Here is a 23,817-nt window from a genome sequence, read left to right as displayed (position 1 = left end):
GTCTGAACCCCTCAACATTCAACATCACGAAAAGCTGCTCGTGCAAAACCCCTAAAGTCAGCAAACTGCGGTGGCGAGACTTGCCTCATGTCGTCACATAATTTGTCAGCAATTTCTATAGACTATACAACTGACACCGGATGGCTAAAGAATGTACGACATCTCAACTCCGACTTCGGCGGGTTTCCAACTCATGGTTCACCCGACGTATTTAAATTTATAAAACTTATAATTATATTCTAATTGATAAAACATAAATTTGACCCCTTGTTAGGATACGGCGTACCCATTAATAACCTGGGGCACAGTAGTTCCCTTTTGTGTCTTTATCTCATTCCCATCATTCTCCTGTGTTTTTTGCCCATCCCTTCCACTTGTCCATCATTGTATCACACCTCCCCCATTCTGAACTCTGGCCTGTGTTGTTAAAACAGTGAGCAGTTATATTTTTATCCTTCAGGTGGCCCTTTTTCAAGCCTGAAGCAGCCATCTGTGTATGAACATGAAACTGTTTCTAAGGGAACTACAGGAGAACAACATAACAGCAAATTAAAATGCTACCATCCTTACACTTGTTATACAGGGTTTTTTTTATTGCTAGTGGGGTGGGACAAAGTCCCTTGTACTGCGGCCACTTCTGGCCTATTGTACCAGCCCCAGATGACAGGTGAGGGTGATTGTGGAGCAGTTGCTGGAATGAAGAGTGGCAGGGGAAACCGAAGTACTCGGAGGAAACCTGCCCCAGCGCCACTTTGTCCACCACAAATCCCACTTGACCAGACCCGGGATCAAACCCGGGCCGCTGCAATGGGAAGCCAGCGACTAACCACTTGAGCTATGGCGTGACCCTGTACAGGGTTACTACAAATGATTCATTCCATTTCAGAACACTATATTTTCCAAAGTATTACACATACAAATATGATTGATACATAAAAGAACTGCAAACTCACGGAGTTTCATCATGATACATCAGTTGGCAGCATGAATGCAGTGGCCCACAAAATGGCAACAAAGCTGGAAAAGAGTTTCTGTGTGTTAGAATATGCGAGATGTTTGTCTGTTATTGCAGTGCAGCATGTATTCAGAGCAGAGCACAGAAGAGAACCACCATGTAAACAGAGCATTCTACGATGGTATCAGCAGTTTAAGGATACTGGTTGTCTGTGTAAATGGAAAAGCACGGGGCAACCAATATAGTGTTTTGAAATGGAATGAATCATTTGTAGTAACTCTGTATAATGATGTACAGCATTTAATCCCTTGACCTGTGTGTTCATATTCATCAGCCATTGTGTTTTGGAAGTTTCCTGCAGTAGATTCTATGCTCTAATATAAGATCATTTACTCCCTTGCATCAACATTTTGTAGCATGTGCAAAAGATTCATGTGTCACACATTTCAGTTTATGTAATCCATTTGCGGTGCCCTTTTCAGACATATAGAGCTACAGAACACTCTTCAAATGAATAATTGAGCAATATATGATTGAATGAGAAGGGTGTAAATATGAACAAATATAAATCACTCCGTCCAGTGTGACTTGTCAAAACAAAAACATCATACCAAAGTACGCCAACTTAAGTCTAAAAGGGACAAGTAGCGCTGCAAAGCTAACTCAAAAACAACTAACTAAACTTAGAATAAATAATGAGTTAAAATTCTTATATATTAAGAAACAAAATATCAACAACCAACTATACAAATTGCATCTAAGAAATGCACAGTATTGGCAGACCAGCTGGCCTCTGATAGAAAGCGATGTAAACCATAGACTAATTGAGGAATCAAAAAAACACTATAATGAACTTAATAATAAAATTGGCAAACTATCTAGTCAACTACACGGAAGCACACACTCACCTAATAAGCAAACATTTTATCCACGTTTGCGCAATATGACTAACATTCAACTCTCAGAAAAGGTAGAAAGTTTATTAAACAAAGGAAGCAAATATAATATGGGTATCTCACCTAAATTAGTCATAAAACAATTACTCTACGAGACAGAAAATACCATAAGACAAATAAAAGACTTCAATCAACAAGAAGCTATTAGATACCTAGCGACAAAAAACATACAACAAATAATGTCTAAACAAAACATCATAAATAAAGAATACAAAGAACAAATTTACACGACCAAAGAAATACAACAAAAACTTGCACAACACAAAGCTACTATAGCAGAAGCCGATAAAGGAAAAACACTAGTTATCATTTATAAAGAAGACCTGGACAAAAAAGTGAAATCTTTTATCGAAAATAACAACATCTCCGAATTAAGAACAGACCCTACACAAAAATTTCAAAGAACAGTACAAAACACCTTGAAACAATGTAAAATTATAATAGACCCAACAAAAAGAAGACATGTTCACCAAATGAACTCACAAGCACCTAAACTGAAAGCAAAAATTAAAATTCACAAACAAGAGGCCCCAATTAGACCAGTAATAAACAACACTAATGCACCCACACAAACTAGCTAAATACATACATCAAAGAATAAACAAACACCTAAAATTAAAATACGAGTACAACATCACTAACACAATACATTTTGCAGAAAACATAAGAAACTTAAAACTAAATGCAAATCATAAACTTCTAACATTGGATATTAAGGACCTATACGTTAATATCCCAATCTGTGATACACTTCTTGTAACCCATAAACTACTTAAGGATAGTCACATGGACAAAAGCATTATAAAAGAAATAATGTCCATACTCACAATGATATTGAACCAAAACTATTTCGAATATAACGGAAAATATTATAAACCAAGAACAGGCGTAGCCATGGGCTCCCCCATATCGAATACAATGGCAGAAATCTTCCTATAAAACATGGAACAAAGCAGAATAAAACATCTGCTGGAAGATGCGAAAATCAAATACTACAACAGATATGTAGACGACATCTTCATAATATGTAATCACACAAAAATAACCCCCCAATGCATCCTCGAACAGTTCAATAGACAACATAAAAACCTACAATTCACAATAAACGAAGAAGTAAACAACCAAATAACCTACTTAGACTTAAACATAACTGACAGAAATGGAAATATACAGAAAACCAACATCGACAGATATAACTATAAATAATAAATCATGCCACCCTAAAGAACAAAAATTAGCAGCATATAAAAACTGGATACACAGACTTCTTACACTTCCACTCGAGAAGGATGCTAAAAGCAAAGAATTAAACACCATTATTAATACAGCACTAAATAATGGCTATAGAAAGGAAGACATCATACACCTGTATAACAAACTTAAACAAAAGATAAGTAACCCGGATAATAAAGATGAAAAAGAACAACAAAAATGGGTCACTTATACCTACACAGGAAACTACATACGAAAAATCACAAAACTATTAAAAAACACCAACATAAAGATAGCCTTTAAAACAACACACACAATAGGTAACCTAATAAACAAAACGCGACAAATAAACCTGTACGAGCATAGTGGTATATACGAGGGGGGACCCAAAAATAACTGGAAACGACCTGTTGCGCGCGCATGCTTTGTAGTTACGAGTTGTGCTGCTAGGTGGTGTTAGCTGGGGGTCTCCCGCGACTGTTAGTGAGCTGGCGTCAGTCTGAGTTAAGTGGTTTGTCTGTGGTGCTCTGTTGTGTGCGTTCCTGTTTCAACCCTTTGGCGATTAGTGAGATGGTCGACCAGAAGGAACAAAGAGTGTGCGTGAAATTTTGCTTTCTGTTAGGGAAAACTGCACTTCAGTCTTCAAGTCGCGACAGACATTCATGCGGTTTTCTCTTTGGTCATCTCCGAGCAAGTGAGGAACAAATTTTGGAGACACCCGTCTCATGTGCAAACCTTTGGTTAAAATTCGCTGGACCGTGCTCCATGAGATGTTCGTTTCCTCAGAAAGTTGGTGAATGGTCTTTCGACGATCTTCATCAATTTCACGCACACTCTTTGTTCCTTCTGGTCGGCCATCTCACTAATCGCGAAAGGGTTGAAACAGGAACGCACACAGCAGAGCACCACAGACAAACCACTTAACTCAGACTGACGCCAGCTCACTAACAGTCGCGGGAGACCCCCAGCTAACACCACCTAGCAGCACAACTCGTAACTACAAAGCATGCGCGTGCAGCAGGTCGTTTCCGGTTATTTTTGGGTCCCCCTTCGTACAAATTAACATGCCAAAGTTGCCAAAAAGTATACATCGGCCAAACGGGTAGAAATCTAACAACTAGATACAAAGAACACATAAGAAATATAAGACTAAACAAAGACGAATTGGCATTTGCCCAACACATACTAAATAATCTCCATCAATACGGGCTGATGGCAGTAATTATGGAAATGATCGAAAAAGCTAAAAAGGGAGGCATAATGGATATAAAATAGGACTTCTACATATATCAATTTAATAAATTCAATAAATTGATAGAAGAACAAAAGTATAAAAGAGAAAGCAATAGCCCACGTAGTATGTTCGACCTCATAATACATCATCAGAACACGCCCACATTGACGTCACAAACACAACAAGCATAAATTCATGCGACACAACACACTTCTGAACAGTGAAAACAGCACAGCAGCCATGAGCAAACCCTGGAAGATATAAAGGTAGGACGTAACATATCCTCAAACAAACATATATATATAAATTATATTTATATAGACAGTATAAACATTGAAACCCATAATATATTTGCAGAACTTCCACATCAAGATAGACAGGTGGCACAATATCTGCCCCCTACAAGAGGGACGATGGGAGGACGAACACGAGCCTGCATGGGTTATGAATTTTAATTATTGACAATGCAAAATTTTAATTAGCATCAAGAAATTTTAAATAATTTTTTAAAAACTTTACATTCCCAGGAAACTGCTGTGGTTGTGAAATGTTCTATTTTGTGTACTATGCATTGTAGCATATAAGTGTACGTACTTTACGTCTAAACAACTTATGTGATGGTGGTTTCCTATTTGTAGTGATGTTTGCCCTCTGAAGATGGTCCGCAGAGACCGAAACATGTAAGGGTGTTAAGTTTTCATGTAGTAATAAACTTACAGGTCACATTGGACTGAGTGATTTATATTTGTAATTGTTAGTGTGACGGACCAGAATGAAACAAATCAAAAGTAAATATGAACTTTTATGTATACATATGATGCATTGAATTCATGTGTTTTTTTGTTTTTAGATAGCAAACTGTGTAGTAGAGAACTTGCTGCCTTCTCTTGTTACATCACCACCAGATGTGGAGACCCTCAGACTGTACTTAATTCTACCATTATACCATGAGTTTGATAATCCCAAGAACTACACAGTTCTTCACAATCCGTTTGGCCGCACTTTCCTGACCTTAAAGACTGAAGCAAGCAAAATTGTAGGTGAGTACGAAACTTGTTGTGAAACATGTATTGTGTTTTTGAAGGTAAAAGGTGAAAAAGGTAAAGCTATCTCTGTAACAGGCCATGAAGGCCCATAAGGTTGTAAGATGTCAAGGCTCCCACATTTTCTGTAGACGGTCAGCTCACAGATGGTGGTAAACTTGTCAGCCTTATGCGCCGGACACCCTGTACCCCCTTGGAAGGTTCCTGGTACTCATTTCTGCTAGATGCTGAGTCAACCCCAGGGCCATAATGTGGCTGGAGGGATTAGGTAAATTGAAAAAAATCCACCTCATCGGGACTCAAACCCACGACCTTCTGGCTTGTGGCATAGTGCCTCAACCAACTATGCTGCCAGTTGCCCCTGTATTGTGTTCTTGGTCATTCATTATGCTTTAGCTGGAACAGAATAAATGAAATGATGACAGTGGTGTGATATTTCTCAAAATATTTTATTTTCAATTTTTATAGCTTGTGGTTGTGATATCCCTCATTGACTTCAAAATATAGTGTGGCCCTGATTATCCATGCTAATAAGAGGGAATAGATGGACAAATGATAAAAAAACATGGACAATCCAATGGTAATCTTCTGATTAGATCATGACCATGATGACTTTAGAATGTGGAAGTTCAGAAATGTACTCATAGCATCTGGAAGACTGTAAGACTAATGGATAAAGCCTGTTGATTGTAAAAAATATGTATCTAATTTTTTCTTCAACTTTTTTATTCTGTTAAATATTTAGTGAGTTACATTTGAGAGACACAATAGAAACACTTGTAGTTATTCATGTAGATAATTGTTATAATTGTCCAATCTAAATGAAAATTGAAATGACAGGTTTTCATAAAATTTTCCATCTGACACAAAAATCTGTCCAGCAATTCTGAAGTTGTTTCCTGTGTAAGATGGATAGACAAACATACTGAGTGAAATTAATAGCTGCTCTGCAGTGTTGCTAACATGCCTTAAAAGGTGCACAAATAAGTTGCAACCCATATAAGCTGGATAATCAAGAACATACTGTGTACAGTATATACTGTATAGGAAGTGGCAAAGTATTTTTTATTGAAGTAGCATGTATTTAACTATAGTTTCTCTTCAAAGCAGACCTGTATGTAGTGCCTTGCATTTATTGGACAAGATTCAAACTGATGTTTTACGTAGATCGATTGATTGATTTATTTTAACATCCATAACTGTTACATTATGTACAATTGGACAAGTCAGTTTTTTAAAAAAATATATGAGATTAAACACATCAAATGACTAATAATATAAAAAACCATAGAAATGACTAATGACTAATGGTTCTCTATCTTATTTGCTTTATAAAGTAGTAAAACAATTGTGTGTTGTCCAGTGACTATTGCCTTGACAGTACAGCTGCAGGTGGCATGTCTGAATATGTTTGTAGTATAAGAATTAATGCCTTCATACAAACTTCCTCTCTTTGCATCTCTGCTTCTGGCTTACCTCTCAGCACATCCGTTTTGCTAGGGTTCTGCAGTTTTTTGTGATGAAGAAGTGAATATCAAACAATCTTCATATGCCCAAGGCATCACAGAATGTATCTACAGGCACAATCTAGCAGCAGAGGCACAAACTGCATGATCAAAGTGCATTCTAAAAGAGAAATATTTTGTCTTGACACAGCAGGCTTTCCTCATGAGGTGAGACTGAGTCCACTTGGTACTGCAGCCACTGTTTGGCCTGTTGTACCAGCCCCAGATGATAGATGATTGTGGAGCAGTCGGTGGAATGCGAATTGGCAGGGGAAACTGAAGTACTTGGAGAAAACCTGCCCCCAGTGCCACTTTGTCCACCACAAATCTCACATCACCAGACTTGAGCTTGAACCCGGGCTGCCACAGTGGGTTTTAATGTGGTTCTCCACCCCACCCCCCTTTCTGAGGGATACAACAATGGCACTGGAACTGTGTCCTTTTCTCACAGCTCTATCTGTCACATTACTGAATGATGCAAAAAAGGAGGGGAAATGAAGCAGTCATTGAAATCACAGTGTTTTGTCACTAGGAGGAGGTGAGAAAAAAATTTATTGGTTACAATGGATGGATAGATAGGTGGATGGATTGATTCAAATATAAACAAGATAATACAGAGCTCTCCATTAACGCAGATGTAATTTTGAGTTACAGTGGAACCTCGCTTAACGAACACCTCTCATAATGAGTAATTTGCATAACGAGCAAAACAAATTGTAAAAAATGACCCACTTAAGGAGTGACGTTTCGCATTACGAGTGACGAGAAGGGAAGTCCTGGATTGTGCTCTTGCTACATCAGTCTGTGTTTAGCACTCGTTCTGCTAGCATCTTAGTGTCGCTTGTGATCACACATTTTTCCAAACTTGTGTTCAGGCATATTATTTGTGATTTTTTGTGTGCAAAGTTTAATATCCCTTGCAAAAATGTCCCTGAAGAAAAAGCCGCAAAAAGACAGCCTTAAGAGAATAAAAATAACCATAGAAATGAAACGTAAAATCATTGAAAAGTGAGAACGAGGTGTGAGTGTGGCTGATCTAGCACGCACATACAATCAGTCTACATCAACGATTTGCACGATTTGGAGTTGCATTGTGTTTCACAGCAAGAAGTTGTGGAGGAGAGTTTGTCAGAGGAGGAGGAGGTAACAGCAAAGCGACAATCTTCTGGCGCAATAAGAGAAATGCTGAAATCATGGGAAACTGTTACATCATACATTGAGAAGCATCACCCTAATAAGGCAGTGGCTATGCATGCTACAGATTTATTTAATGATAATGCTGTGTTGCATTTTCGCCAAATTTTGAAGCGTCGGCAAAAACAAATGTCTCTAGACAGCTTTCTAGTAAAAAAAGAATTAGATATGTATCATAAATAATAGACTAATTATTTCGATTTTTTTGTTTTCTTCAAATCAAATTCGCATTCCAGGTTGGTTCATTCCGCATAGAAGAAAAGATGACATGCCCCTTAACAATGTATATATAATGCTCTTTGAATAAACGTTATACATAATTTTTTTTTAGTATTTTTTTTTTTGGCATGGAACGCATTATTGTATTTTACATTTATTTATATGGGAAAATTTGTTTTGCTTAACAAGTGTTTCGCATTACGAGTAAGATTCTGGAACGAATTGTGCTCGTTAAGCGAGGTTCCACTGTACTTTCTTTCCTTGCACAGAATAAAAAAGTGTAAAGAGTAAAAGTGTTTCTTTTGGAATTCTGCTCTTAAGCAAATATAGTCTTATTCTTCTTATTTTGCTTTCAAATTTTATATCAGTTTAAGTTCACTGATCTGTAAAGCAGATGAATAGAGGAAAAGTGTTTACAACTATTCCTCTACTCATGAAGGTAATTCATGCCATGAAAACTAGTGAAGATTTGTAAATTGAAAATGAAATTCTCATTACTTTTTATATAAAGGTTATGGAATTTATGAACATATGTTGTTCATTTTAGTGAAAATGAAGTTTATTAAATGGAAAATACATACAAATTAATGTGAATCCTTGTAATGAAAATGCATGAAACAAGCATTTGTAAAATACTATTTTTATGGTCTCAAATTTTGCTCACTTTGGAAGATATATAATGTTCAGATTCTGGGCAAAAATATGAACAGTTACCTATATGGCTACCATATGTTGTTTTGATATTAAAAAGGTACAGTGACTGGTGACTTTCACTACAGTTCTTTTAGATTCAGATAGTTATAAAAGCCATACAGACTCAAATACCATAGCCAGGATAGCTCTGTTGGTGTAATGACTAGGCTGGATCAGTGGGGAATCAGGGTTTGATTGTTACGAGGAGCAGAGACTTATCTCCACCACATCCAGACCAGCTCTAGGGTATACCCAGCCTTCTTTCTGATGGGTACTGGGAGCGTTTTCCTCGGAGGTTAAGACAGCTGGGGCATGAAGCTGGTGGTTCACATACAAATGTGCTGAGGTTAACTCATTGCGGACCAGCGATTTAAATATTTAAATAACCCTGGGGCCACCATTATTAAACCTACTATCCCAACTTGTGCACTGTTCACTTTAAAAATTAATATAAAATCTCCTAATTAATTTTATGAACTAAAATTTTTGGAACACCTACCAATGCTCCTAGAAGTGCTTGAGTATGTGATATTTCTGGAAACATTCCCCTTTGTGAAGTGGCATTACACAGAACTTGCAAATGTAGATGTACTCCTTTTTATGTGAACTGTGCAAACACGGCATTGCCTAGAAGGATGCTTTCCCTTGGAATGTTCACTCTTTCACAATTTTCACGACGGTATGTTTCCACATATGACCCAAGAGTTGCCCTGGAGGGCCCACATTAGACCTGCCTGGGGTGGGAGTTGATGGCCCAGTCGCACTAAGTCTGTGTCTGACTCTGGTTCTGGCACCACCATCTGGTCTGTAGCCCAGGCCTTTGCCACATTCATCAGAATGGCTTTGTATTTCAATTTCGAATCAGAGTTTAGATTTTTGTGATTTTTTTAGATTTTTTACTGTCTGTGGCCACAATTCTTTGTTCTCCCGTCACTGCCACTCTCTGAATCACCATGACTACGCGTCTCACAAGGCAGGTCAGCTAGCTCATTGGAGAAGAATTTGTCCTTGATTCATACGCCACCACTAACTACTGGCTGATACATACAAAGGCAAAGAAGGCAAAGCATTTTCCTTTATAGTGAGTTAAGAAAACAGCGAGGTTAAGTTACTGACAAGTAAGCAACAATTCCAGAGTTTTATTACGCAGCGGCATGCAACTTGGGTGGCACCAGAGCAAGGCATAGTGTGTTACAACCTAACGTGTCCTAAAATCATGATATCATGCGACCGGTCCTCGAACTGTTAAGAATGCTTCGAGCGCTACCTCCACACTCCCACATACTTGTTTGTGGTGTGGTGTTTCACTAAGCTCAGGGACATCTTAACTTTTTTATACATTGCTACTGTGTTTTAGTGTAATATTATATTATAGTATCCTGTTGCACTTTTCACTTAGCGTCTTTTATTCATAGTCTTACATGCAACACCATGTCCCACAAAACTTATTAAGTTTAAAAGTCCACTGCATGTTTCAGCCAATATGGCCATCATCAGATGTTAAAATCTTTTGACGAGAAAACTGCTGTCTTCTCCAGCGCACAAGTGCATCGAAGGGACCTGCATATATTAACAACAGAAGACAGCAGTTTCCTCATCAAAAAGATTTTAACATCTGGTGATGGCCATATTGGCCAAAACATGTTGTGGGACGTGGTGTTGCACATAAGACTGAATAATAGACGCCGTGTGTTTTAATATATTTTAATGCAATTTTTACTTGTAATTGGTAATGTAATTGGAGACGTCTTTTACAAAAAGAAGTATCCTGCTCTACCTATGTGTCCCATTAGTTCTTCTTGAAAAGGTTGGACAATTCTTCTCCTTCAGTTTCACAACTTTATGCAACTGTCTTTGTAGTATTTTTAAGAATCAGTTCTGTAATTATTGTTATTGTTATGCTTACCTGATGATGTATATGCATTTTACTCTTCTGAAGAGTAATATCTTCTGTGGTATAACGCCATTAGTCCATGGAATACAGCATTATATCCCAGAAGATAGGGCTTTTCATAACCACTGCTATCAGAACATCAGATCCTACAATTATTCTTCTGTCATCCAGGTTTGTGGTGGAGTAGTACATCTTTGGATTATTTTGAACGCTTAATTAGAGTATTCAAGAATGTTGTCATGTATATACTCAGGAAAACAGAAAACGTCAACCAGGAGGTAAGAAATATATATAAATGTAATGTAAACTTGTTGACTGAATGGAAACCCTGAGTCATCGTATTTATGTAGTTCACTTTACTTCATATAGTACCAAAGTTAAATTCATTTTATTGCAAGCTTTTCCTTTAACAGTTTTCTTCATGAACCAATTATTTTATTGGGGCACGTGGTAGCATAGTTGGTTGAGGGTCTATGCTACAAGCCGGAAGGTCGGTCACAGGTTCAAGTCCCAGTGAGGTCATTGGATTTTTTTCTGTTGACCTAATCCTTCCAGCCGCACTAGGCCCTGGGGTTTACTCAACCTCTAACAGAAATGAGTACCAGGAATTAATTAAATAATTTTCCTGGGGAGTAAACACGCGGCCAGCGCATAAGGCTGGCAACCTTACCGCCGTCTTTGAGCCGATTGTCTAGATAGTGTGGGACCCTCAATGTCTCACAATCCTATGGGCCTTCATGGCCTGATACAGGGATAACTTTACTTACTTTTTACCCATTATTTTGTTCTTAACGTTTTTATTCTGTGTAATGTTCAGGAAATTTCAAATATTATTCCAATATGAATATTGGAGAATGAACAGTACTGGTTCTTTTTCCCAAATACATTTCCTGAGAAAAACATTTAGATTTTTCTCTCTTATAAGCCATTCGTGATATATATGAACCACTGAATTTTGGTTATTGCTTCTGAATATTAGAAATTAATCGTTTTGAGGTTCATGTATTTTTATATACAACATCCCAGCAGGGCTGATTGTTTTTATTTTGTTGGGGTTCATTTTACTGAACAATCCACCAGAACCAACTTAATCTTACTTTATTTTAAGACTCTTAGGACTGTTAGGCTGAGTCTGACAGATCATGGAAATGTAATTTTTAAATGTGATCCTGAGAATAGACCTGAATTGTTTAAAAGATACTAGTAAAGTTTTTCTTGTTCTGAAGTATGCTTCTTTCGGTTTTTCTTCTTTTCACCACTTCACTCATAAAGAAATCATGAGATATCAAGATGTTTGTTATCAAGGAATGATGTTAGCTGCTATTCTGCCACATTTTCCAATCTAATTCATGTGTAACTTGTAAATTAATGTGTAAAACTTTCAGTTTTCCAGTATCCAAGCATCTGGAATTCTCATGCAACCAATAAACTTTTCCAAAAAAATTACCATTTTTGTAAAGGTACTTCCTACAAAAAGTTGCAATTCCCAGTAGTTACGACCGTAGTTCTCCCAACTACCACTAGCGGTGCTGCCTATCAGCCTCTCTCACACAGATGAGATTACAGTAGAGGTTAGTTGAATTTGTCTTTGCATTATGGTATATCCAAAGCTGATCACAGGTATGTCACCTAGGAAGATTGCCATGTAAGACCCAAACAGAAACACATTTTTTTTCTTTGAAACTGAAAATGGTAATTGATGATAAAATGGTGAAAATCATGTGAAATTTTGGTTTCTATAGGTTTTTCTCATAAACAGCAAATACGTGTAGCCAAAACAAGGGAGGCAAGTAAATCACAAACTTCTGAGCCTCTATGCAAATCAAATACAAATCTCTACTTAACAGACATGATGACGTTTTATGGTGACGTCTGAAAGTAACAAAGAGGCAAATCATTTTAATGCCTTAAAACTAAAAAAAAAACACAATTATATTCATAAGGAAAATGTCAATAATAATGGCTTTAAAATTTACCATCAAAATATTTGTGGCCTGTTAAGTAATACCAGTGAAATTTACGCTCACCTACATCCAGAATTTCCGAAAATACTCCGTTTTACAGAACATCATTTAAAATATTCACAAATTGAAAATTTGGCTATAACTAATTATAATTTAGGAACTAGGTATTGTAGGGAGTCTTTCATAATGGGAGGTGTTTTTATATGTACATAACTTGTTGGATTTTGAAGTTATTAATAACAGAGAATTATATATAGACAAAGCCATGGAGGCATGTACTATAAAATGCAAATTTCTATCTAGTATATTTTGTATTTTAGCTGTTTATAGGTCTCCGTCCAGTAATTTTCCTTTATTTATTACCCAATTAGGAACTTATAAAAAAATTTATAAACCAGATTTACAGATGCTACATAGTTTTCGGTGATTTCAGTATAAATTATCTTGTACACAATAATAAGAAGCAACAATTGAACTATATGCTAGAGTCTTTCAATTTATTTAGTGTGGTTCATTTCCCAACTAGGATTAGCACTGCAGCTCAAACATTAATAGACAATATCTTTATAGATATAACTAAATTTGAAAATTATATTATCCTTCCGATATTTAATGGTTTATCTGACCATGATGAGCAGTTATTGTCTTCACACCAACAAGAGTTCTATTGTAAAAGCACTAACCCAAACCATAAAACTATGCGGAAATTTAATAAATTCTCACTAGATGGATTTAAACTTAGATTAAGGTATGAGATATGGGAAAACCTGTTCCAATACAGAGGATAACAATATAGACAACATGTTGAATACCTTCGCAAATGCATATCTCCAAATATTTTATGCCTGCTTTCCAAAAAAGAAAATCTATGCGCAATCTCCCCCTAAATGGTGGTTAACAAGCGGAATTAAAACTTCTTGCAAAAGGAAAAAAGAACTGTACCTTTTGTCGAAGGTACATGACAACAGTAATCTAAAACAATATCATATAGTAAGATCCTGACTAAGGTGATTAATGAGGCAAAAAGACCGAGCTATAATGATAAAATTACCAACTCCAATAATACTATTAAAACTACCTGGAATATTATTAAAGCGGAGTTAGGTAAAAACCGCCTGAAGGACAAAAACTGTAAAACTGCGAAAATAAATCAAAGCATTTTTATAATTATTTTTTGAATATTGCTGATAATATTACTCAAAGAATTTCTACTGAAATACTGATAATAATAACTATAAACATTATCTGAATTTGACAGCTAAGGACCCCTTTCCCAATATAATATTCAATAAAATAGCAACTAAAGAAATTTAAAAAAGTTATCTCTTCTTTACAATCAAAAAATTCTTCTGGATATGATGAGATTTTGATGAAGACACTAAAAATTAGTGCCCCATACATTTCTTCCCCTTTATGCTATATATTCAATAAAGCAGTCTTAGCTGGTAAATTCCCCTTACATATGAAAAACTCGATTGTAACTCCTATATACAAGAAAGGTGATAAGAAGAACTGTGCAAATTATAGACCAATTTCATTATTAACTTCATTTTCCAAGGTGTTTGAAAAAATAATATTTAGAAGATTATTGACACATGTTCACGTTTTTGACATTCTAGCCAATGAAGAATTTGGGTTTCGCCCCAAATTATCCACTGAAACAGCTTCATATAACTTAATAAATACAGTTTTAGCAGCTATTAACAGTAAAGAAAAAGTAGGTGGAATCTTCTTTGATTTGGAGAAAGCTTTTGATTGCGTAAATCATAAAATACTTTATATAAACTTGAATTTTGTGGTATAACTGACAACGTATATATTGTAACGTGTTGCTGGTTACTGAAGACGCCGTATGGATTGTTAATTGGTTTATTCAACAATCTACAAATAACGGCTACAATTACTTATCACAATGTTACGGGTTTCCACAGTTTACAAACCCTACAACAAAATCTCTTAACACAATCTTCCAGAGTCTTCACGTATTAATAGTGCGGGAGCTATACAAGTCTCACTGAATTACACACTCCAAATATAATTGGTTATCACGAACTATCACTGATTCTCACACACGCATCTGTAGCTCGTAACTTGTGAAGTGAGAACTCGCTTGCTGCTCAGCCGGCTTTTATTCCGTTCGCTGTTGCTAGGGTCGCCCGCCACGTCACTACTGTGACGTAGCGTATAGCCTAGCAACGCTGTTACCCCTTGGTGACGTCACCGCTGTTGACCCGCGTTGCATAGCTACAAGGTTTCGGGGACTCGGCTAACTTCGGCTCTGCTCGTAACGTCACCGCGGGGATAGTGGCGGGGTGATGACTCGCCTATTACGCGAGCGCTACGTTACCGCCACGAGCCGCTGGGGAGGTAGGGGTCCTCCTTTGCGCAACATGTCACACTGCTCCCTCCTTAAGGCTGTTCGTCCCGAATAGCCTAACGGTGCTTCCCCCGTTCCTTTTCTTTGGAGGCTGTTCTTGCAGCATCTTCTTTGTGTCCTTCTACTGTTTCTCTTCTCCCCATTGCTCTGCTCTCCAACCGCCACATCTTCCCCCTTTTTATGGTTGCTCGTCTCGAGCAGCTCCATGATAAGGCGCGAGCCGGTCGAGGTGTACAACCAGCATCCTCGACCTAGGGGTCTTCTGGACTCACTAAACCACATCATTTATCCGGGTCACTACTTTGTAAGGACCTTCCCATGATGCTTGTAGTTTCGGCGATTTCCCCTTTTCTCTCCAAGCGTCTAATTTTGCCTCCGTTTTTTCTTGGCTAGCTCTGATTTCCTTGAGAAGCATTTCCATGATTTGCTGCGTCTCCATTTTGTAGCAGTAAAATTCTCTGAGGCGTATTTAAGATCGTAAAAATTCTGACACCAAATTGTCACGTGTCTTGAGTTCGAATCTCGTCGGTCACGTGTGTAAGTCCAAATCCCACTTGTGACACCAGTGTAACGTGTTGCTGGTTACTGAAGACGCCGTACGGATTGTTACTTGGTTTATTCAACAATCTACAAATAACGGCTACAATTACTTATCACAATGTTACGGGTTTCCACAGTTTACAAACCCTACAACAAAATCTCTTAACACAATCTTCCAGAGTCTTCACGTATTAATAGTGCGGGAGCTATACAAGTCTCACTGAATTACACACTCCAAATATAATTGGTTATCACGAACTATCACTGATTCTCACACACGCATCTGTAGCTCGTAACTTGTGAAGTGAGAACTCGCTTGCTGCTCAGCCGGCTTTTATTCTGTTCGCTGTTGCTAGGGTCGCCCGCCACGTCACTACTGTGACGTAGCGTATAGCCTAGCAACGCTGTTACCCCTTGGTGACGTCACCGCTGTTGACCCGCGTTGCACAGCTACAAGGTTGCGGGGCTAACTTCGGCTCCGCTCGTGACGTCACCGCGGGGATAGTGGCGGGGTGATGACTCGCCTGTTACGCGAGCGCTACGTTACCGCCACGAGCCGCTGGGGAGGTAGGGGTCCTCCTTTGCGCAACATGTCACACTATGTTATTAAAATCGTATCTCCAAACCTGCTATCAAAGGGTGATAATTAAAAATGGACCCTTTGATACGAGATCAGATTGTGGTCTGGTCAAACATCGTGTTCCCCAGGGATCTATCCTGAGACCATTACTTTTCATACTATATATCAGTGACCTACCTTTATCTATAAAATATCTAAACATTAATGTAAACCCCCAAACAGTTTTATTTGCAGATGATACTAGCATAATCGTCAGCAATCAAAATAATACTGTACTAAGAAATGGCTTGAAATCAGTCTTCACTAGTGTGATGAAATGGTTCAAGGCAAATTTACTCTCCTAAATCTGGACAAAATGTATTGTGTGGAATTCCACTCTAAATATATTCTTAATTCCGAAATACAAATTAAATATAACAACAAAATTATTACCAGTACTACTGAACTAAAGTTTCTTGTGCTAGTACTTCACAATACTGTCTGTTGGAAGAGTCACACCGATATGTTGGCTTCCAAATTAAACAAAGCGTATTATATTGCAAGAACAATCAGAACTTTCTTATCTTTAAATTCCCGAAAGATAATCTATCATGCTTATTTTCATTCAGTTATAACATGTGGATTAATTTTCTTGGGAACTTCTTCCCACAATATGAATATTTTCAAACTCCAAAAGTGAATGGTTAGAATACTGATGGAAGCAAGACCCAGGGATTCTTGCAGATTTTTTTTTAAATTTAAAATATACTACCTCTAGCATCTCAGTACATACTCTCCTTGGCTCTGTTTATGGTTACCAATAAATCATTGTTTAGACAAAATTCTGAAATTCATAATTTTAATACCATGAATAATTCTAATTTTTTTTTCAAGTAACGACTCACTTGACAATGTTTGATAAAAGTCCCACCTAAGCGGGCATTGAGATATATAACCATCTTCCGGCTGACATTAAGGACTTGGCATGTGATATTAAAAGCTTAAAAAACATTAAAATTATTTGCACAAACATTCTTTTTATACTGTGAATGATTTTTTTATGCATAAAACTAGATAAGTATTTCTGAAGGTAATAGTAACATCATTGTATCAGTATTTATAGTGTTATATTATTTTTATTTTTTTCTCTCCAAAATCTTTTAACATTCGCATGTCTTATTGTTGTTAATATTGTACTGTCTTGTATTCGTTTTTGACTTTTCTTTATCCAATGGTTGTACCAGTATGAGTCAACAGAATATAATAAATGAATTGGAAAACAAAATCCTATTCTTCACACAAATGAAGTAGCAGGGAGTTTACTGCATAAATAATTAGATCATACCTCCAGCTGGTAAGATTAGGTTTTTAGTTAATTTAACAAGCTTTTGCAACTGAACAGGTTATACACGGTCCCCTCCAATAAATTGTCTCTTTCATAAAAACGTTATTTTTTAAAAAGAAAGGAAGAAGCCAGTGGCCCTGTGGCATTGCCTGGAATGTTTGGTTATATTTATTTATGCAGTAAAGTTATGAAATCTTGGTGATTTACAGCAGTGCTGCATAACAAAATTCACTATCATTGTGCTGATATTGAATTACTATCAAGCTGTTCAGGCAGATTTTAACAGAATGCATGGCTGCCTAGAGAAGGGTGGAAAAGTTGAGGCTCTATGTTAAGTAAATTAGGTTTGTTTGCTGACTTTGTTTTTCAATAAACAGTACTGAGTGAAAGTAGTAGCAGTTTATTGCAGGACCTTGTATATAGCATGGTTATGAATGGTAATTTTGAGGATACGAAAGGAAGTGAGTCATGACCTGTTTTAAGATTTTATCCCAGTACTTACTTGGAAGAACAAAACTCTTGGAAATTAAAATACAGTAACCAGCAACAAAGCAGAACATTATGATTCCTTCAGATTAATTCTGTATAAATGCAATGGATAAAATAATGTGTACAAATTTGAGTAACAGGAAGGGGAGGTCTCAGTTAAAACCAGGAGCAAAGTATCATCCACAAGGTTACTGAATAATACCCCTGTTTGTACTTTTGGCACAGATTGTGAACTGGGATCATGACATGGAGATACCACTTGAAGTTCTTGGAAAGTTGAACAAATTGAATAATAATGTCGATGGACTCAAGGTGCCTTATGATTCCTTCTACCTGACAGAACTTACCGAAAAAGTTGACGTCCGGCTGGACTACCTCAGATGGCTGACGACAAAGGATCCTCAATTGGTTGGTTACTGTCTTAAAAATATCTGTTAAACTGTATGAATGTTTTATTTGATTTTGATATGTACTTGTATCCGCTGATGGCTGAGTTCTTTCGTGTACCTTACCTAATTTATCAATACTGTACCAATGCTTAGACATAAATGTGACTACGGAGAGTTGTTTGTTAAATTCCATATAGTATATGTCTTGATATAAAGGGATACTGTTTCAAAACTTCTGTATCCAAACAAAATATACTGTGGCTGTGAAATTGCATTTAAATAGATCAGATACTGACTTCATCTACATTGTAGAGGAATGCAATCTGCAGAGAAAATTTAGTACATTGTGTGACACAGTTCAAATATTTGGAAATTAAGAGGAGATTGAATCTGGGTAATGCTTGCTACCCTTCAGTCCATAAACTTTTGTCTCCTCATCTGCTGTCTAAATTTGTAAAAATTAGAATATACAAAACTATAATTTTGCCTGTGTTCTATATGGGTGTGAAACTTGGTCTCTGACAATAAGGGAGGAACATAGAGTGAGGGTGTTTGAGAACAGGGTACTGAGGAGAATATTTGGACTGAAGAGGGTGGAAGTGACAGATGGCTAGAGAAAGCTGCATAATGGGGAGCTTCAGAACTTGTACTCTTTGCCAGATATAATTAGAATGGCCTAGTCAAAGAGGATGAGATGGGCCAGGCATATGGCATGAATGGGGAGAAGAGGAATGCATATAGGATATTAGTGGGAAAGCCAGAAGAAAGAGACCAAGATGTAGGTGGGTAGGCAATATAAATTTTATCTTAGATAGGATGGGGTGGTATGAGCTGCATTGATGTGGCTGAGGATAGGGACCAGTGGAGGGCTCTTGTGAACATGGTAATGAAACTTCGGGTTCCATAAAATGTTGGGAAATTTTTGAATAGCTGTTAAGCTGGCAGCTTCACAAGAAGGGCTCAGATCCAAGGAATTCTTAATTAGTGTTTTAAAGGACCTGTTACATTGTAACAAATAATTTACATACTAGAATCTTCTGGGTGATCAGCTACATCAAAGTCAAAGGCTCCTGCCCATGCTTTACACAATTGCTTGTATTAGTTAGGCAGTTACTACCCAGGTGGGTGGACAAGACAAAACAGACCAGCTGTTTGGCCTCTGCCATCACTCAACCTCACCCCTGTCAGCTTCTGCTTGTGGGGCCACTTGAAGAGCATGAATACCTTGCAGAATACAGATGTGCAACGGCTGCACTGTTACACTCTGCTTCTCTTCACAGTCATGTCTCTCAAATTGCCAAGTGAATTCAGTTTATGCCATTCTTTGATATGTAACATGTCTACCACAGTGAACACACCAGAACGTCAACAATAGTGACCTTGGGTGAATCTATAGACTGAATGACTGCTGTGTTCATTCCGTGGTTTCCGTATGATATCTTACTAATGAAGCATTTGTGACATTATACTTATATGAACGTTTCTGCTTGCCTATGGGTGTAGAACATGATGCTTATATTTAATGCATGTAATTAAGACTCATCCTATATCAGTTTAGCTATACTTACTTGCATGTCCAGTGATTGATGTTAGTTCTTTCTAATGGACCCCACGCAGTAGGTACCTCCTACCACTTCATTTGATGATGGGAACAGATCCATTTTCCATGTGTTATTTAGAATGTCAGATAATGGACAAAGCCCAAAAACTCCATAATTCAGAACATTATGCACCATGGTGAGAACCCTTTGGAATTGACTTAAGAAAAATATGTTTGCCCCATCCAGTCTATTCTCACGCATGAAAAATGACAACAAAATGTCACCAACAACTGAAGATGCTGCCAGTGAATATTTTTTCTGTACATGGGGAATGACCAGGAAAATATAGTTGGTTCTCTTTGTTGAATACCATTCTGTTCCATTTACTCCATGTTAATCTGTGGTGTGCCCTTCTGGGCATTTGACTGTAATAGACAAAACATTGTACAATGTCAGAAAGGCACAATGTTACAAATTTTATCTGTAGATATGCCAATCACAATGACCATGTGGTCTAAGGCATGAGCAGTCTTCATCCACTCAAACATTGGAGTCATGGGTTTGAATCTCACTGGTGGCATAAATGTTTGGCTGCATTTATTCTGTGTTTTTGATGTCCAGTCTAGGTAGAAACCTTGCGATGGGCTGATCCCCCATCCAGAGAGTCCTACTGACTGCCCATAAGGTCTAGAATCTGAAGTGAAATGAAGCATTTCACAGATGCAGCTTTAGAGGGAGCACAAGGAAATATGACTGAATGAATCTGTAGATTTGATGATTGATGTTCTGCTTTGTTGAAAAGGTATTATTTATCCAGCATTTAGTGAAAACACGTTATGAAGTGTAACAAAGTTGGACAGTACAAGTTGGTATATAGCTAACGCTCTAGACGATAGGTGCTTGCTTCAAGTCTCAGCAGGACACCGACTATTCTGACTTAGGTTTTTCATGGTTTTCCTCAGTGCCATGAAACAGATGCTGGGATGAAACCTTGATTGGGCCATGAACACCACCTTCTGAATCCTTTCCAATTCATCAGCCATCCAGTCATCTGATGGTATATGCTCTCAAAAGTGAAATAAATGTTAAATTACATACAGAAGGGGCCAAATAAATACATGAAGAAATTAAATAAAAATTAGCTGTTTTCTGTTACCAGTTTTCCACTTTTATGATTAATACAAATCCACAGTGATATTTCCTTATATGCACCATTTTTATATTGTAACGTGTTTCGTTACGGAATACGCCGTAGAGATCGTTAATTGGTTTATTTAACAACCTACAAATCACGGCTACAATTAATTATAACACAGTTGCGGGTTTCCACACTTTACAAACCCTACAACCAAAGTCTTCACGTACTAATAACGCGGGAGCTATACAAATCTCCCTGAATTACACACTCCAAATATAACTGTACTACAGCACTCACTAAGTCTCGAAAGCACACAATAAGTCTTCTGCTCGCTGACTTCTTAGTTATCGCACACTGTCACATAAAATCTTGTAACCACGTGTTCGGGTCTTCTTATCGCGACTGCTGCTATATGTCAACTCGACTCACAGGCTGCTGCCTTGAGAATAAAAACCGACTCTCGCTTGCTGCTCAGCTGGCTTTTATTCCGTTCGCTGTTGCTAGGGTCGCCCGCCACGTCACAGTAGGAAGCGGTGCCACGTCACCGTGTTTGCATATAGCCTAGCAACGCTGTTACCTCGCGCCGTCTTACATCACCGCGCATTGCGTGTTACGTCACCGCGGAGGGGGGGGAGCGCTACGTTACCGCCACGTGCCGCTGGGGAGGTAGGGGTCCTCTGTTGCGCAACATGTCACAATATGTTCATATAAACTTCACTTTCAAATTTTTGTCATAAAATGTTGGTGAATATGTATGTGAATTACATAATTAAATACATTATACATGGTTACCTGTTTAGGCAGTGGATTTCATTTGAAACAATATTTATGTCACAGATATTATGTCTGAGGAATTATATGTAGGAATCGTCATGTGTGAATGAAATGAAATGTTGGTGCTGTCTAATTCTGTGAGTACCAAATTATAATTTGGCTTTTTTTTTTTTTCAAATTAAATTTGTTACTCTTTGTCATGTCTAATGTTTGAAGAGGGACCTGACATAACGTTTCAGTCTGAATTTCGTTATTGCTATGCATTCCTTTAAATAATGTTTTGGAATGTTGTTTTGTCCATTTGTAATTGCAGGATCAATATAATTTCTTGCTTGTGTCACAACATTTTTTTCTTCTTCTTCTTGCATGGTTTGGCTAACATGATTCTATCCTTTGTGGAGCCAGCTGTCTCAGTTTCCAAGTCTGGTAATGTTTATCATTTTAATTTTTAAATAATGTTTAAACTCATAGGGTAAGGGCATGTCAGAAGGACCATGGCAGTGGTGGCTTTAACTGAGAAAAAGTAGAGTGCAGCAAATTAGCCAGTGTATTTATCTTTCATTTTATTGTTTGTAAAGTAATATCTGAATGAACATACATTAAGAAATACTCTCGATTATCGGGGATAATGTTGGGGATGGAAATCACAATTAATCGAAAACCCGGTTAAGACAAATTTTGTTAAAAGTAGTACTGTAATACTGTACCTTCATAATACTATAGGCCTGCCTGTATTTAAATTTATTCAACCTCATTTTTGTGTCATCTCATAGCGTAATTAATACTTTTTTTTACATTACAATGAAGTATGAATTAGTTATTTCAATCACATCCAACACTTTTTACGAATATTCACACTTAACACTTAAAAAAAGCGGCCTCCGTAGTCTAGAGGTAACGTTCTCACCTCATGACTCGTAGTACGTGGGTTCAAATACCCGGCGGAGGTCATCGAATTTTTCAGGGCGGAAAAATTCAGGGAACAAGTCCTCCAGGAGGGACTTTAAGCCGTGGGTCCCGTGTTGTAGCTTTACGGCACGTAAAAGAACCTCATATCTCCAAAGGAGGCCACTGAGCCAAATAACGGATATTTCCTGTCCAACAGCAGTCTCTAATACCTCTGGTAGATGGGGGAAGCATTATAGATACCTCTCAGCTAGTAGAGCCGGTCTCGCTGGCTGGGCGGGACTGATGGTAGGCACCAGTACCGGTAGGATATAGAGACTGGTAGAAATCATAGAGGGAAGCACAATGGACCAGTACAGGTCTAAGTGCATGGGGAAACCCACCCTCTCCAATAACTAACTAACTAACTAACTAACTAACTAACACCTAAAAAAATCTAATATTGCCATTTGCTTTTTCGTGGCATTTTCCTTTTTACGGATATCCGTATGAAGCCTATGTAATATTAGATTGTCACTTAATAAACTGTTCTCTTCACTCTCAAGATAGTCTAGTAAGGATTCCAAATGATTAAGAGCAGCACCATGTGATATTTTCTTACTAGCAGCACTGTCCACCTCTTCCTCATTCTCACTTTCTTCCCGCTCTTCTGGCTGCACCCCCACTGAACTTATGATTTTGTCACTGCTTAACATTTCGGAGCCCGGCTCACACGAGTCGCAGTCAAACCACTCTCTTATATTTTCCTCGTTAACTTCTTCAACCCCATGAACTTGGTTAGCCGATTTTGTCAATTCTATGGCTATCTCATTTTCACTGAATCCAGTGAATCCATGGATTTCATCATCTTCATTAGTGATGAAAGACATCAGTTTCTTCCATGAATCTTT

General features: G+C 37.6%; 1 protein-coding gene across 2 annotated transcripts in view; it reads left to right on the top strand.

Annotated features, from left to right (window-relative positions):
• Nucleotides 1–23,817, top strand: part of LOC111870592 (probable E3 ubiquitin-protein ligase HERC4) — a 100,140-nt gene that overhangs the window by 40,269 nt on the left and 36,054 nt on the right. For both annotated transcript variants that reach the window (XM_023862994.2, XM_023862995.2), the window contains exons 12-14: nt 5,208–5,397; nt 11,077–11,183; nt 18,405–18,587. In XM_023862994.2, the coding sequence (XP_023718762.1) occupies nt 5,208–5,397; nt 11,077–11,183; nt 18,405–18,587 (480 nt within the window). The remainder of the gene's footprint in view (nt 1–5,207; nt 5,398–11,076; nt 11,184–18,404; nt 18,588–23,817) is intronic.

Source organism: Cryptotermes secundus, unplaced genomic scaffold (assembly GCF_002891405.2).
Source record: "Cryptotermes secundus unplaced genomic scaffold, Csec_1.0 scaffold296, whole genome shotgun sequence".
NCBI lineage: Eukaryota > Metazoa > Arthropoda > Insecta > Blattodea > Kalotermitidae > Cryptotermes > Cryptotermes secundus.
The sequence above is the reverse complement of the archived record's forward strand: the minus strand, read 5'-3'. Positions and strand labels throughout refer to the sequence as shown.